Source organism: Nomascus leucogenys, chromosome 15 (genome assembly GCF_006542625.1).
Source record: "Nomascus leucogenys isolate Asia chromosome 15, Asia_NLE_v1, whole genome shotgun sequence".
NCBI classification, from domain to species: domain Eukaryota; kingdom Metazoa; phylum Chordata; class Mammalia; order Primates; family Hylobatidae; genus Nomascus; species Nomascus leucogenys.
This window is the reverse complement of record NC_044395.1, coordinates 81,941,642-81,956,930: the sequence shown is the minus strand read 5'-3', so window position 1 is coordinate 81,956,930 and position 15,289 is coordinate 81,941,642. Positions and strand designations below refer to the sequence as shown.

Sequence of the window (15,289 nt, the reverse complement as noted above, 5' to 3'; positions counted from 1 at the left end):
TACCTTCATGGGAAGCTTTTGGCATAAAAATGAATGCTTACCCATTACTGTCAAGTATCTGTCTTATCGCTGCATGCTTTTGTTGTAAATCACAAATATCTTCCTTTAAAACTGCCTGCGTATCTAATGATAATGTCTTATCAAACAGCCAAAAACACGGGGAGTTTAGCTGGGGATAAATGAAAGTCAGAGGCCAATAAATCAAGCGGGTTGACTATTCCAAAAACCAAAAGCATATGGGGAAGAGAAAAACCCCTCCTCCCTGTGACACCTCCATTTCAGGGACCTCTTCCAGTTTCAAAATTCATAAAAGAGCAAGAGCAACTCAGGGATCTCTTACAAGAAACAATGCAATTTCAATTCACATGAAAATTCCAAGGCTAAAAATTCCCCCAAGGGTCAGAGGCCAAATGTTTTAGATATCACCCTTTCAAAGGCCAAGGGAGACTTTCCTCCAAAAAAGTACAGAGCTCTATATATAACACATACTCATGTCAGGGAAACCCCAGTCCCCAGGGAGGTAATGATTAAGTTACAGCACACTTTTAAGCTCTAGATAATTATTCTCAATGTCGAACTCTTGGAGCTTTATTATCCCATACATATAATCCTTTTTTTTTTTTTTCAATTTCTAGCAAGAAAAAGGTTGGGTAAGAGCTAAAGTTTCCTGTTCTGTGTAATGCATTGCCTTTCTCCTCCATCATGCTTAGCATCCCCTGTCTCAGGTGTAGTCTTCTGAAAGGACCATGGCTGTCAGCACGGAATTGGAAAAGACTATTTTGGTTTTCCTTCTTTAAAACTTGTCAGGTAGTAATAACTACCACAGGGTGAAACATCCAATACTGAACTAAACTACTAAGATTTCAAAGAAAGATTGATTTGGCAAGTGATATTTTTGATGGTGAATGAACATTTCAGTTTTCTCATTTGAAGATATTGCCTAATTAATGAACCATGAATTCCCTTGGCACAGACATTATTTTTTAATAATCTTGGTGGCTAGCTTTTATAATACTTGTGACAGACACTAACTGAATATTTCATACATAGTAAAATAATTAATTAATTAATCATCCAATAGATCAATGAATCACCAAAGCTGATATATCTTCTTTAACTTTAGGCTCCCTATTTTTGGTTGAGTAGAATTTTTCAGTATGACTACTGACTTCTAAAAAGTGAGTAGCAAAGCTAAATGACATAAAACAGCAAAAGAAAGGAAAAAAATATGACCTTGACATGGTTATAAAACCAACTGAACAGTGTCAGCAGGTACTGATTGATTTGAGAAGAGACTAGAATGGTCTTTGGAAATAAGGAATGTCAATAACAGAAATGCTATATCAGGATCCCGAGTCAAATAAAGGAATGCCTTTAGGCCTGTCAATTTCTCCCAGCAAATTATCATCTGGCAATGAAACATTTGAAAAGACATTTTATAGTGGCAGATATCTATTATATACCTCATCTATTACATAGGCAAATGACCACTAAGGGAAAGAAGTCTTCTTTGCCTATAAAAAATGGCAGAGATTATGGGTGGGGACATAATATATCTTGGAGAGTACAGAGCACATTTGGTCTAACAAGCTTATTTTCAAGACACAAAATAAATGTCAGCATTCCAAAGACTCAAGCTTACTATGAAAGGGTCTAATGAAGGTCCTTGAATCTGGCCTAGAGGCTCTCCTCCTGTCTCCTGTCTCCCATCCATATTCCCCATTGTAAATCTCTAACATAATACAGTCATTGCATGCTAGCATGCCTCAGTCAATTCCCACAGCCCCCCACAGCTTTCAGAAAACATTTCAAACACTTCATCTTGGCAATCAAGGGCCATTTTTCATTTTATTTTGCTTGCATTTCTATCATAGCACTTAATACAATGTCCCTAATATTGTAATTAATTTTTGAGAATACCTACATAGCTTATAAACTGCTGTTGAAAAAAGGTTATCCTAATCAACAGCTACTCATGTCAAAATAAACTATATTTGTTGGCAACCTGTTAGTATCACTCACTATAGTAGGCATGGGTACCATTTGCCAAATATTTCTGGTTCTCTACCATTCCAGGCATGAGGTAGGACAGTATTTTCTCATCCCTGTGTGGTTGGATGGAACTAGTGATTAGTTCTAGCCAATGAGTTATAAGTAGATGTGATTTGTGTCACTTCCTGGTCAGAACATTTAATGGCTGATGGAGCGCCTCCAGGATCTCTTTCCCCTGTCTTGGTGACTGGAAATGTTCACCATAGTGACCATTCCAACAGCTTGCATCCCAAAGTGAATATGGTATGCAGAACGGCTCTGTTGATCAGGGATAGACAAATAGCATAAGCAAAAAATAAAATTTATCTTAAGTCACTTATATTTAGAACATCCTACAGAACATCCTATCCTTACTGATAAAAGTGCTGTGATAAATACTTTCACATATATTAGTTGACATTCAGTATAACCTGTGGGTATGACAGATGTGAGCAATATTTTATAAATGAGGTTTTCAAAAGTGAAAAATTTGCCCAAAGTCAAGTAGCTTTATGCATTATTTCATTCAACAAATATTTGTTGAGCACTGCTTTGTGCCAGGTAATGTTCTAAGTAGTCAAGGTATAGTAGAGAACAAAAGGAAAAAGGTCCCTGCTCTCAGAGTTTACATTTTAGTGGAGACAGATAAAAGAATCATTTATAAGTAAGAGAATTCCAGATAATAATATGTATTACTCAGAGACTAAAATCAGGTGGTATGACAGAAAACAACAGAGTGGCTATTTATATTGATCATGGAAAGCCTCTCTGAGGCTTAGGCTAAGAGGTAAATGAGAAGAGAGCTCAATACACAAATATCAAGAGAAAAAAGACTTCCATAAAAGGGCAATAGCTCATGCAAAGGTATTAACAAACAGAAACAAGCTTGTTACATGGAGAAAAAGACAAAGGTCAGCATGGCCATGTCAAAATGGGCAAGGAAAGAAACAGTACAAGATGGAAGGGAAAGAAGGAAAACCACATAGGGTTATATATTGAAATAAGAAACAGGGATTTGATTTTCCATGTAATGAGACACGAGATCAAAGTTTTAAGTAGAGTTGTATGATTTCTCTTTTTAAAAAAATTGCTCTGTCTGCTATGTGAAGAATGGGTTATGATGGAACAAGACTGGAGCAGGAAGTCCAATGTGATGGCCATGGCTGAAGTCCACTAAGATGTTAATAGGTGATACAGACAGAAGTGGACAGACTTAGGACAAGATGTAAAGGGTAGCATCAACAAGACAAATGCATAGATTGAAATTGGAGGGGTGATCAAGTGCAACCCCTGGGGAGAGGAAGGAGTTATCTCTAAATTTTTGGCTAGAAAAATTGGATAAATGGTGCTTTTGCTGGAATGGGAGAAGTTGGGAGAGAAGGAGGTTTGCCGAAGTGGAAAGAAATCAAGTTCTGTCTTATCCATGTTAAGCATGAAATTCCTACTAAGCATCTATGTGCACATGTCAAGTTGAATATATAATTCAGAAGTTCAGAAAAAAGATTGGAACTGGAGCCATACGTTTAGGAGTTGTTGACATAAAGATACAATTAAAGCTCTAAGATTAATGAAGGCATCTAAAAAGAACCTATAGGTAAAAAGGGGAAGGGGACCAGGGTAGAACCCGAGGGTGCTCTAACTTTTCAGAAGTCAGCAGCAGAAGAATAGCTGGGGACATTGGGCAGGAGTGACAAGTGACAGAGGGAAAACCAGGAGATAGGATGGCACAAAAGCCAAGAAAAAAAAGTGCTTTAAAGAGGAAGGTGTGGTCAGCCCTGCTAAATGCTTCTGAGATAAGAACACTGGCTTTAGCAAAACAGAGTTCATAAATGACCTTGATAAATGCAGCCTCTGCAGAATGGTGAGTATGAAAGTCTGACCGGAGAGTGGTGAGGAGCATATGTGAGCTGAATAAATGTAAGGTGAGGACAATAACCACAGGCAAATTAAGAGGTTTTGTTGTGAGGAAAAGCAGAAAAACAGGACAGCAGGTTGAAAGAAATCTGGGATCAAAGGAAGGCTTTTTAAAGAAAAAAAACCTCCCCTATTTTATGACCTATGAAAATCCACAGTCCTCATCAAGATTTCTGAAATTCCTGAGAGGAGGCAGTGATGATAATGATGTGTGTGTATGTTAGTAAGTGTATGTTGGTGGGGGCAGCAGAAAGAACTGTAACAATGGTTACTTGATAATGGTTACCTCTGTGGTCCCCATATCCTAATTGCACTGGTATCCTTTCTGTTGTCCACCATGTTAACCCACATTCTAACAAGGGAGGGAGGGCGGTTCTCATGAGGCATTCAGGGTGGGAAGACTTTACTGAAGATTTGAGGGTAATGAGGAAAACTCACATAGCATACTGTATGGCAAAACAATAAAAAAAAAAAAAAACTCACATAAAATATTTCTTCTCTTGAAAATCCTTTCAGCTATCCTACTATTGCGTGGTTTCACCAGCCCTCTGTCCTCCACAGCACCCAGCCTTCTGTTCTCTGACTGGTTCCTCTCCCCTCCTTCCTTTCTCTCTTTTGTTCTGTCTTTTGTGTTCCCTCTTAGGCACACACAACAAAACAAAAAAAAGTGTGTGTGTGTGTGTGTGTGTGTGTGTGTGTGTGTGTGTGTGTGTGTTTGATGCAGACTTTTCCTGCAGAGCTATTTACTCTTTTCTGTGTAGGGGAGAGAAGGACACTTGGGTGCCCACTGATACCCACACTGTTACCTTTTATTCCAAACAAGATAGTTCCCTTTCTAAAAGTAATTCTGGAGCCAGTTCTTAAGATAATACATTCTTGTTCCATATGTAAACCACCAGACAGAGCACCTATCCTATTAAGGCATTTGACAAGCGCCAGCTCTTGCCTTCCTTTCTCAGTGAGGAAATCCGAGCAAAGGCAAGCGTTCTGATAGAATTTCAACGTCTTCCACACAGCAGGGCCTTAATTAATGTTTATTAAGTTGCATAATATGGTGCTCTTGGGCTAGGAGGATATTCACTGGCTTCTTCTAATCTTAGGGTTAAAGGAAGTTAAGAGCTGCATTTACTATTAAGAACAGAGTGATAGGCCCTGTAACTTTACAGCTTTTTAGAAAGTGTTTGTTTATTGGTCCAAAAAAGTTTTGACCCTTTAAAACATTGAAATCCTAGCACACTATGTTTATGCAGTCTATCTCTTCTTTTCCTAAGAATATTAATTATAATATGTAAAAGACAGATAAGTGAGATGTGACCTTATGTGGTCCTCAGAAACCTGCATCAATCTGAACTCTCCAGCCCTTCACCGAAAGAATGGTAACTTATAAATAGACATCACTGGCAAAGAAATTTGGACATGCTAACATGTGCCCTTAACTTTTGCAACTTTTTGCACTTCTGAAAAGGTCATTCAGAAAAAAAAAGTACATTAAAAAAAAGCAGTATTATATTCTGAGTAAAGAATCCAGTTTTTATATGCCAACGTGATTGGAACAAACAGAAAGATACAGGCATCGGGAAAAGTTACAACATGATTGAAATCTTGGGTTCAAGGGACCCTTTTCTTATAACTTGCAGATTGGGTATTTAAACACATTTGGTCCAAGAGAAGAAAAACTTGGAATCTTCTATCACCCTTATCCAATTTACTATTCATGTCTTTATGTACATAATTGAAAATATACTGGAAAGCCAAACCAAATGCGCCATAAAACCAGCGCTACTCCAACAGAGTCAGTGACCACTTTAGTGCTAAGGGATATAGGAAGAGGTGGGACACAGACAACACGCATATATTAATTAAATATAGTTTTGACTGGCTCCTATATACCCAAACTTTGACCACCAAGTACTCCCTGTCATCTCTTTAAATTTAATCCTTGTCTTTCCCAGTGGGAACAAAGTACATTTTCTTATCTACAAAAACATCTCATCATGATGAAATGAAAATAAGTGATACTTTCTATTTTTAGAACTAGTATATCTAACTCCCTCAGTGTTACTATAGGCAACTGGGACTTCAGTTTCAAATCACACACCCATGTATGCAAGCACACACACAGCGGCAGAAATAGTGGGAATGGAAATCAATTATACAGATAATTTTTTTATTATTGCTTTTTTCTCAAAAGGTGGGGGTGAAGTAATAAAGAGAAGAACTATTTAGATAAAAAATAGTACTTTGTGCACTAGGAATTAAATGTAACAACACAGACATGGTGCAGAGAATGGATGAATTAAAAAAACAACACTGCTTCTTAAAGCTCACCTGTACAAGAGAAGTCATCCACACGAATGTATCCTGGGACACAGTCACAGCGATATAACCCAGGAAGGTTGACACACACAGTATTGGCATGACAGTAATGCATCTTAGCTGCACACTCATCAATATCTGAAGGAAAAAAAATAAGTAAGATCATGGTTAGCAAAATAATGGAAAAAGAGTGTAATCATTTTGCAGATAAATTACAAAAGGTAAATGTCCATAGAAGCCAAGAGACAAAGTAACATGCATTAAACACAAAAGCTTAGGTGAAAATTCAGCTTGGTACATTAGATCCCATCCTGAGCTGAAAGTGTTTCTAGAACGATGCATGGTGAGACAAAACAGGTAAGAGCCCAAGAAGTATGAAGACTGAATTTACAACTATTAGTTTCTTACCAAGGAGAATACTCTTTTTAAATGTCCAAATTCAAGGAGTTCTGTGTCCACCAAGTTGATATCAATGAATATTTATTAAGTGTCCACAGTACATGGTATAGCTTTTATCAGAGGGATCAAGGGAATCCAGCCCCTCTCTGCTTGTATGTCTTACTAAGACATGCTTCAATCCATATGCTACAAAATGATGGTGTAGCCAGTTTCTCCCATGTTGTACTATGAATATAGACAACTGCTGTTGCCTGATGCAAGTTAATGTCTCTTATCCTTTGACCTGGGGCTCCTTCCCATGTGATAGAATAATGGGTTGATTCAACAAAAAGTCTTGTTCTTTTTGGGATGCAGTTCAGAGCATCACCTGCTTTCTCATAAAATTTCGTGATAGGGATTAAAATAACCTATAACCTTAAGCACAGAGTTTAGCCTTTTCTGGAGATTGTTTTCAAAAATAGATTTAAGTTCCTTTTACTCAGATTGCTTGTGTGTGATGGTTAGAGAAAGAAGGACATGAGTACATCATGGGAATCCAAGATAAAAATTGTGAGCTCTAGTTCTGGTTCTGCTGATTAATAGCCTATGACTTGCATTTAACTACTCTGGGTCCCAGTATCCTCATCATTTTGTCCCAGTGGTCAATTCTGAACCCAGTATTTTGTATCTGTAAAGATATTATCTAATGCAATCCATATGCAATCCCATGAGCAAAATACAAACACTACTCCTGTTTTATAGTCTAGAAAACTGGGGCTTAGAGAAGTTAAATATCTGGCACAAAGTCATCCATTTGGAACATGCTAGACCTGGGATTTGAATTCAGAAGTTATTCACTATTATTTACTTCATGAAAGCTTCTTGAAAAATGGTGATTAGTCAAATACAGTATTTCTATTACAATAATCATTAGAGCTTTAATATTATTAATGTACAGAAACTGAGGATAAAAATGGCTACACTGAGTCACTAGGAAACTCATTAATCTATTTATTTTAAAAGAAAAGTAAGTTGATTTATTTCCTAATAAAATACATTGAAATAACATCAGATTCTTTTCAGAGCTAAAGATCTGACAGCCTATAAATAAAAGTTATTGTGAGGTCATTGAGCTCCAAGAAGGAGACCCACAGTTAGCAAGACTTTCATAACTATGAAATAAGAACAAAACACCAGAAATTAGTGAAATAACTAAGGCAATCAACTTCCTGCAGGTCAATCACAGAGGTTGCTTCCTGGGGGAACTCAACTTGCACCAAGAATCCTGATGAAGGCAAGGAATTACTACAGTCAGACCACTGGAATCCAAGAGCTAGAAAACTAAAAGAAGGAGTCATAGAATAGTATGGTGACATTAAGATTTTGGAAGTGATTTAGTTATTGTTGCTTATAAGGTCTTTGGTAGGATGATGAAAGGCTGGGTGAAAATAGGCATAACAAGTGAGAGGCTGGAAACAAGAAGAGACGCCAGGTATTAGAGAGGGGTGCTTGACATTAGTGTGTTGTTCATAAAATATTACCAGTTTTCCTTTCTCTGGGCACAAAGCACAATTGTATTTTCCCATCCTTTTCAAATTTAAGCATGGTTTAAATTAATCTCATGATTGATCATGAAATCTGAGTGGAAGCATATCACTTCTAAGTGGAAAGATTAAGAGCCAGCATCCAGCTTACCACATTTTCTTGTTTCTGCCTTGCAACCCATGGAAGCAAAGACATGGAGACTCTTTCGACCTGGGCCCCCAAGAGAGGAGCAAGCCACCAGGCAGGCACCATATACCTGTTGCATGAGCTAAAAATATGCCTTTGTTGACTTAAGCCACCATGCCTTCCCTGATTGGTGCAGAGAATGACTATAAAAGTTATCACAAAAAAGGATATCATTAAGCTTCATCTTGAAAGACGAGCAAGAATTCATCAGGTAGAGAATGAAGGTAGGGAAACTATAGAGGCTAAAGTCTGTCGAGTTAGAAATGGAAAGAATCATTTAGTCACGTACATTCAAAGAACATTAGTTAGCTTTCTACTAAGCCCAGAGGCGGACTGATGAACAAAATGCCACATAGACCTCACAGACAGGCAAGGCATTGAGCAAAATGTGTAATAAATTCTACCAAGGATGTGAGATCTTTCAACAAGAGGAATTTGACCTACTCTGAGAGAGTCAGAGAAGGATTCTCTATGGTAGTGAAGGTTCGTCTGAGACATGAAACAGAAGTGAAATAGGCCAAGGGAAGAGCAATAACCTACCACATAGAAAAGAATGTTTGAGGCGACTTAGTTACAAAAAGGAGCTTTGCTTATTTGAAATGAAACTGGAAAAATAAGCTTGGGCCAGATCCTGTGTGGACATTAGTGTGCTGTTCATAAAATATTACCAGTTTTAGATTCCGGCAGGCCTTGAGGGCCATGTGAAGGAGCTCGAACTTTCATCAGGGTAGTAACACAATTCAATTTCTCTGTTTTAAAAATATCACTCTGGCTGTAGTGAAGAGAATTGATTGGAGCAGGGCACGCTGAAGGCTAAATCACGTTGGTATTTTACTCACAGAGATACAGCCACACTGAACTCCATCTCACTCTGCTGGGATGCCCAGCCATCCTTTAAGATGAGAAACTAGTCAGGACTTGCCTTAGAGGCAATTCAGTCTTCAGCCCATGGGCCACAGCTGCCAACCAGCCTGCTGACTGCAATGAATGTTTCCCTGTCAGGGACCCTTGTCAACACCTTCCAGAGAAATCTCCTGGCTCATTTTCCTTAGGCCATCACCAAGCTGATGAGAGGCCTCCGCCTCATCTAGATTTGAAGGAGTTACTTGGCTATAACAAGCTTATTTTGAATCAAGCCAGCCAAGCTATTTCTTTGTTTCATAAGATTCCAAGGCCCTGAATAAAAATATTTTCAAAAATCAAACAAGGGATGGTTAGAAAACCCCAGTGAGAATTTTTCACATGGATTTAATCCAACCCTTGCTCTCTACATGTCATTGAGACCCCGTGCCCACATGTCCCTGCTGCTCTGCTGATGTGTTTTTGAGTAGGTTTTCAGTTTATACCATTATTAATTTCAGCTCTTGCATATCTAATGATTTCCTGGTACTAGTCCAGAGAAAGGACTGAAATAAAGATGAAAAGTTGATGAATGTACCAGAAAATTAAAATGTCACAATCTTGCCTTCGTTGCTTATTCTTCGTCATGTAACCACCAGATATAAAAGCTATCCTGTGGTAAAAATGGTGGGGAGAAGAGAGAGAAAGTGAAGTGGAGTAATCCAGCTGATTCTCTTGAGACAAGAAGATAAAAGAAAGAAAGCAATTGGCAGCTCTCATGGTTTTGGGATGGGAACAGAGGATGGAATGGCAACACGTTTGCCAAAGATTGCCTCTCCACCCTCAGGGAAACATACAACCAAGAAGACAGTTTCAATAGAATTTAAGGGTGTTTCAAAAGCAAATCTGATTATAAACAGAGTCAAAAAAATTAACATCTTTGGAGAGCTGGGCTAGCCTGAGAAAACAATCTTCAGAAATAGCGAACAATTGAGATTTTATAAATTTTATAAATGAGCCTAGGACAAAGGCTGCTTTTTGTTCACAGAAAAAAGGCTCTGAAGGGTACTGAATAATTACCAAACAAAAATCACAACTCCCTAATGAAAGAACAAATTGACATTTAAAGTGAGAAATTGAGTTGGACCAAAGCAATTAGTATGCTAACCACAGACTTGAAATGCAGTCTGACCTTTGCCCAGGTGGTGACAGTGCTCTGCCTGAAGCAGATATCTTGAGCAATGGTCATATTCATCCAGAAGCCAGGAGACAAGAAGAGGCTAAGCCTGAGGCTGAATCTCAGTGGAAGTTGAACATACACAAATCCAGGTTCACGCTAAATATGTGAATCAGTCCAGAAAGCTTTACTGGGAAGAACCACAGTTAACCTGACATCTACTGGAAGGACGAATTATTTTAAAAGCACATTGTTGGGCACAGGCTGATACCCATATTCTAAGAGTCTAATAGTACGTACCTTATAAAGGAAAACTAGGAACAGCCCCTGGCAACTGGTAAATACCCAACAAATATATGCTGTTTTTTAGGTATCAGACACTATGCTAGATACTTCATATGGAGCATCTCATCATTCCATTTATCTTGACTCCTCGTGGTAGGTATCTCCATGCCACGAAACTGAGGCTTGGAGATTATAGGTGACTTCACTTGCCCAAGTACAAAATCAGTAAGCATAGAAACCTGGGTCTGGATCCAAACAATATGACCACAAAGTTGTCATTGTTCTCACTGCGCCAGTTTTAGCGCTCAATAACATTTTGATGCTATGATTATGTTAGCTGTAGCTGATGTTTATGACTATGATTATGTTGGATGCATCATGATGTGTATAGAAACAAATAGATCTCTAAATTCTATATCCATGTGCAAGGCCATTCATGACATTTGTTCTGGCATTACATCCTCCGTTAAAATGGCAATTCTGCTCTGTGCATCACTGCTTCCTTGGCTCTTTTAAATCAAATCCTTATACTTTCACACTTTAGGCTCCAGTGACCCAAGGCCCCAAAACAGGCAGAAGCATTTGGCTCCCAGCTGGAACTCACAGATTGACACAACCTCTACCCATATTGCTTGAGACTATGGAATTACAAAAGAGTAACAAAGCATCCTAAGGTTTTTTATCATTAAGTATTGTTAGAGAAACATCTATAAACCCCATTGCAGCATATATCATCTTGAGTATAATGGGGCTTAAATTGCGATTCATTCTTATAAATTGCTTGTCGCTTTTGAAATATTAGAGCTCATTTTCTGGTGGTCTTTTGAGGTAATAAAAATACATGATTTAAATCCCTCCCCAGGATGGTGAAATAGTTTGTTTTTGTTTTAAAAGGTATATTTATGGACTGTAAAATGAAACTTGATGTGGCATAATGATTCTTCACATATCACCAGGCTCCATCTGCATAAGAGGTCAGAACCAACACAGACTCAAATTTGGCATCGTCATCATTAAATTAGAGTGCAGGGCCTGGACAGCCGATAGAAGCAGATGCAAAGAATTCTCTTAATAAAATAATATGATCTACTCAGACTTCTTCCATAGACATTTCCTAGAAAAAGAATGCAGGGAGGGATATACTCAGGAGGGGAAAAGGCATTCCCCACTCCTTGTGTACATTTAAAAAGGAAAGAAAATCAACAGCTCTTGGGAACGTGTTTTTGGTCAAGCACTGTGTGCCTCTCATCTCATTACTCCTAACCATCCCAGGGAATGACATCAGATACTACGTGTAGAGTACCTAAAATTTCAACCAAGGTTCTTATGACTCCAAAGAGGATACTTATTCCATGCTAACTATTGGACAAAGAACACTGGATTGACAGTTAAGAGTCAAGTTCTATTCTTGCTTTTTCATTTAGCTAACTGTGGCACTAGGCAAGTCACTTTTCTTCTCAAGACCTTGGTTTTTCCCATGTATACATTCCGAGAGTTGGACCAGAAACCATTTAGCCAACCATCACTTCTAAAGTTCTTGACACATTCAGGTACTTTGTCCACATCATAAAAGCCTGCTTCTGGAGCAGCTACTCTTGGGCCACCCCCTCTTTTTGCAAGAGGAGCTTGCAGATGTTCCAGATGCCTTTCCCAAGAAACAGGTCTGGGAAAATACTATCCAGATGACCCGAGCCCCCACACTGTTCCTTGATAGCTGTGTCAACTGTGTTGACATCTCCCCTGAAAACTAAGAGCAACTAAGGTGAACAAGTAGATATCCACACAAAAGCATAGCTCTTGGCAAGTTCTTCATGGACTGGTTAGATAACTTGCAGAGCAGTTTTATCAGACTTGAACTTACTGACTTTGCAGAGATCATGAGCTATAAAAACACAGTGGTGTTGGCTAACTGGTTGGTATATTAGAAAAATCACTGCTTTCCCTTTGTGTCATACTGATATTTTTTTTAATTGGGCCTATTATCTCTGATTTGAACTTATAAAAATCCAGTGAGGTTTTAGGGCAGTGAAAATACTCTTTATGATACTATGATGGTGGATTCAGGCTATTATATATTTGTCCAAACCCATAAAATATACAACACCAAGAGTGAACCCTAAATGTATATTACGGACTTTGTGTAATTATAACATGTCAGTGAAGGTTCCTCAATTGTAACAAATGTTCCACTCAGGTGAGGTATATTGATAAAGGATAACAGCAGGAGGTATATGGGCAATCTCTGTGCTTTCAGTTTTGCTATGAGAGTAAAACTGCTCTAAAAATACTTTTAAAATTAAAAACAATAAAAACATTGAGGCACACAAGACATAAATTATTCTTCCCTTTTCCAGATGAGAAAGTAAAGACCCAGAGAAAATTTCCAACTTGCCCAAAGGAACACAGATAATAATTGCACTGGGAATAGAATCAAAGTCTTCTGATTCTGAAATTACTGCTTTATCCAATGTTCCATGGTTTTCTATAATTATAGCATCCTCCCTAAAGCAAGGGGGGGAAACCAAATGCCTATAGAACCTAGGAATATAAATCAAATACCTACAGAAGTCAGGTAAAAAAATATATATGCAAACCATGTCCTTTCCACAAAGAAGTCAAGTCTTTCTTACTTTTATTAACGCATAAAGCCAGCTATCTCTCTCTCTCTCTCTTTCTTTTCCTCTTTCTCATTTTCCTACTCCAAGAACAACGGAATGGATCTCTTTTATAAGAGAAAAAACACGATGCAAGGCCAACGGTAATAAAAAGTGACACTTAACCCCAGTGGCAGAAAAACAATAGGAAGAGTGTGGACTGTAGAAAACTGGAGTTCTAGTGAAATAGTACCAGGAAGGTGTGATAAGAAACAGTGCTTGTATAGTACTTTCTGTGTACCAGGCAGTTTTAAGTGCTTTACATGGATTAACTCATTTAATATTCACACTCTATGAGGTGCATATTAGAATCATCCTCATGTTACAGATGAGGAATTAGAGGCATAGAAACATGCAGTAAATTGTCTAAGGTCACGTAGCTAGGAAGTAGACCTGGACTGCCAGGAGAGGAGTTCAGGCAGCACAACTCGCAGTCTGTATTGCCTCTCAGGAATTGTGGGCTAGGTCTCCGATCTTTTTAGAGAAGGTGAAAATCTTAGCATTATTGTTTAAATATTGGCTTCATATTTTTCTCCAAACATTTTGAACGAAGCAAAACATAGCTATCTATCAGATTTAATCCATGGAGGTCTGTGCCTTAAGGCATGTTATCACAAGGAGCATTAGTGAGCCAAGAGGAGAGAGAAACAGAGAAAGAAGAAAGATGAAAGGAAGAAAGAGAGGGAGAGAGGAAAGAAGGGAGGGAGGGAGGGAATGAGGGAGGGAGGGAAGGGAAAGAATAAAGAGGAGAGGGGAGGAGAGGGAGGAGAGGGGAGGAGAGGGGAGGGGAGAGGTAATGATATAGGAGTTAAGAAGAAAATATTTAGGCAGATAGTGAGGGTAAGGAAGTCCTTGGTAAGATTTTCCTTTAATGAAAAGCAGCCCCAAAATCAATTTCTTTTCTAACAAAGAGCAGCCCATATAATCAAGCTGCAGACACAGATAAGCAAGCTGGAAGCTTGCACGGGTGAATGCTGGCAGCTGTGCCAATAGGAAAAGGCTACCCGGGCCCTAGGCATGTCCAACATGGCGGCTCCATCTTCTCCTTTCCTTGTCAACCACATGCACAGTAGGGAGCAGGCAACATGGCAATGGCCAGGTAGAGACCCTATTTGCATAATAAAAGATTAAGGTGGGGTGGCCAGCTTCCTTGAGTGTGATGCAAACACCACACCTGGTTCAACTAGTCTTTTGGCCCTATGTAAGTCAGTAACTGTCTCATCAAGCCTATCTATAAAACACTGTGCACTTTGCCTCGGGCAGAAATTCCAACTCTGGTGCCCCTCTCTGTCTCTGCAGGAGAGAGAGCTATTTCTCTTTTCTCTTTCTTTTGCCTATTAAACCTCCACTCTTAACTCCACTCCACATGTGTCTATGTCCTTGATTTCCTTGGCATGAGGCAACAAACCTTGGGTATTTACCCCAGACAATGATGCTGCTTCAGTAAGACAATCTAGGGAGATGCCTAGATAACTGCTATGAACTGAATTGTATCCCCCACAAACTCATATGTGGAAGCCCTACCTCACAATATGTCGGTATTTAGAGATGGTGCCCTTAGGAGATAATTAGGGTTAGATGAGGTCATGAGGGTGAGGCCTTCAGGATGGGATTAGTGCCCTTATAAGAACAGAAATATAGTGCTCTCTTTCTGAAGACACAAGGAAAAGGCAAGTCAGAGAGGGAGCATTCACGAGACCCTGACCATGCTGGTGCCCAGACTATCAGCCTCCAGAGATGTGAGAAAACAGTATTTGTTGTGCAAGCCGTCTAGTCTATGGTATTTTGTTATGGCAGCTTGAGCTGACTACTCATGATAACGTAACACTTTACATTTCTCTGGTGCCCAGAGAAATGAATTTTAACATCATCTTCTAACATACGTGTCAAACAGACGTGTTGATTACCAGATCAAATATTTTCAGATTAAAAATTCAAACGACCTTTTGGTCATCCCACGTAT

General features: G+C 38.8%; 1 protein-coding gene across 2 annotated transcripts in view; it reads right to left on the bottom strand.

The window, feature by feature from the left end:
• Positions 1-15,289, bottom strand: part of NELL1 (neural EGFL like 1) — a 915,720-nt gene that overhangs the window by 459,175 nt on the left and 441,256 nt on the right. For both annotated transcript variants that reach the window (XM_030829406.1, XM_030829407.1), the window contains exon 13: positions 6,274-6,399. In XM_030829406.1, coding sequence (XP_030685266.1) covers positions 6,274-6,399 — 126 coding nt within the window. The remainder of the gene's footprint in view (positions 1-6,273; positions 6,400-15,289) is intronic.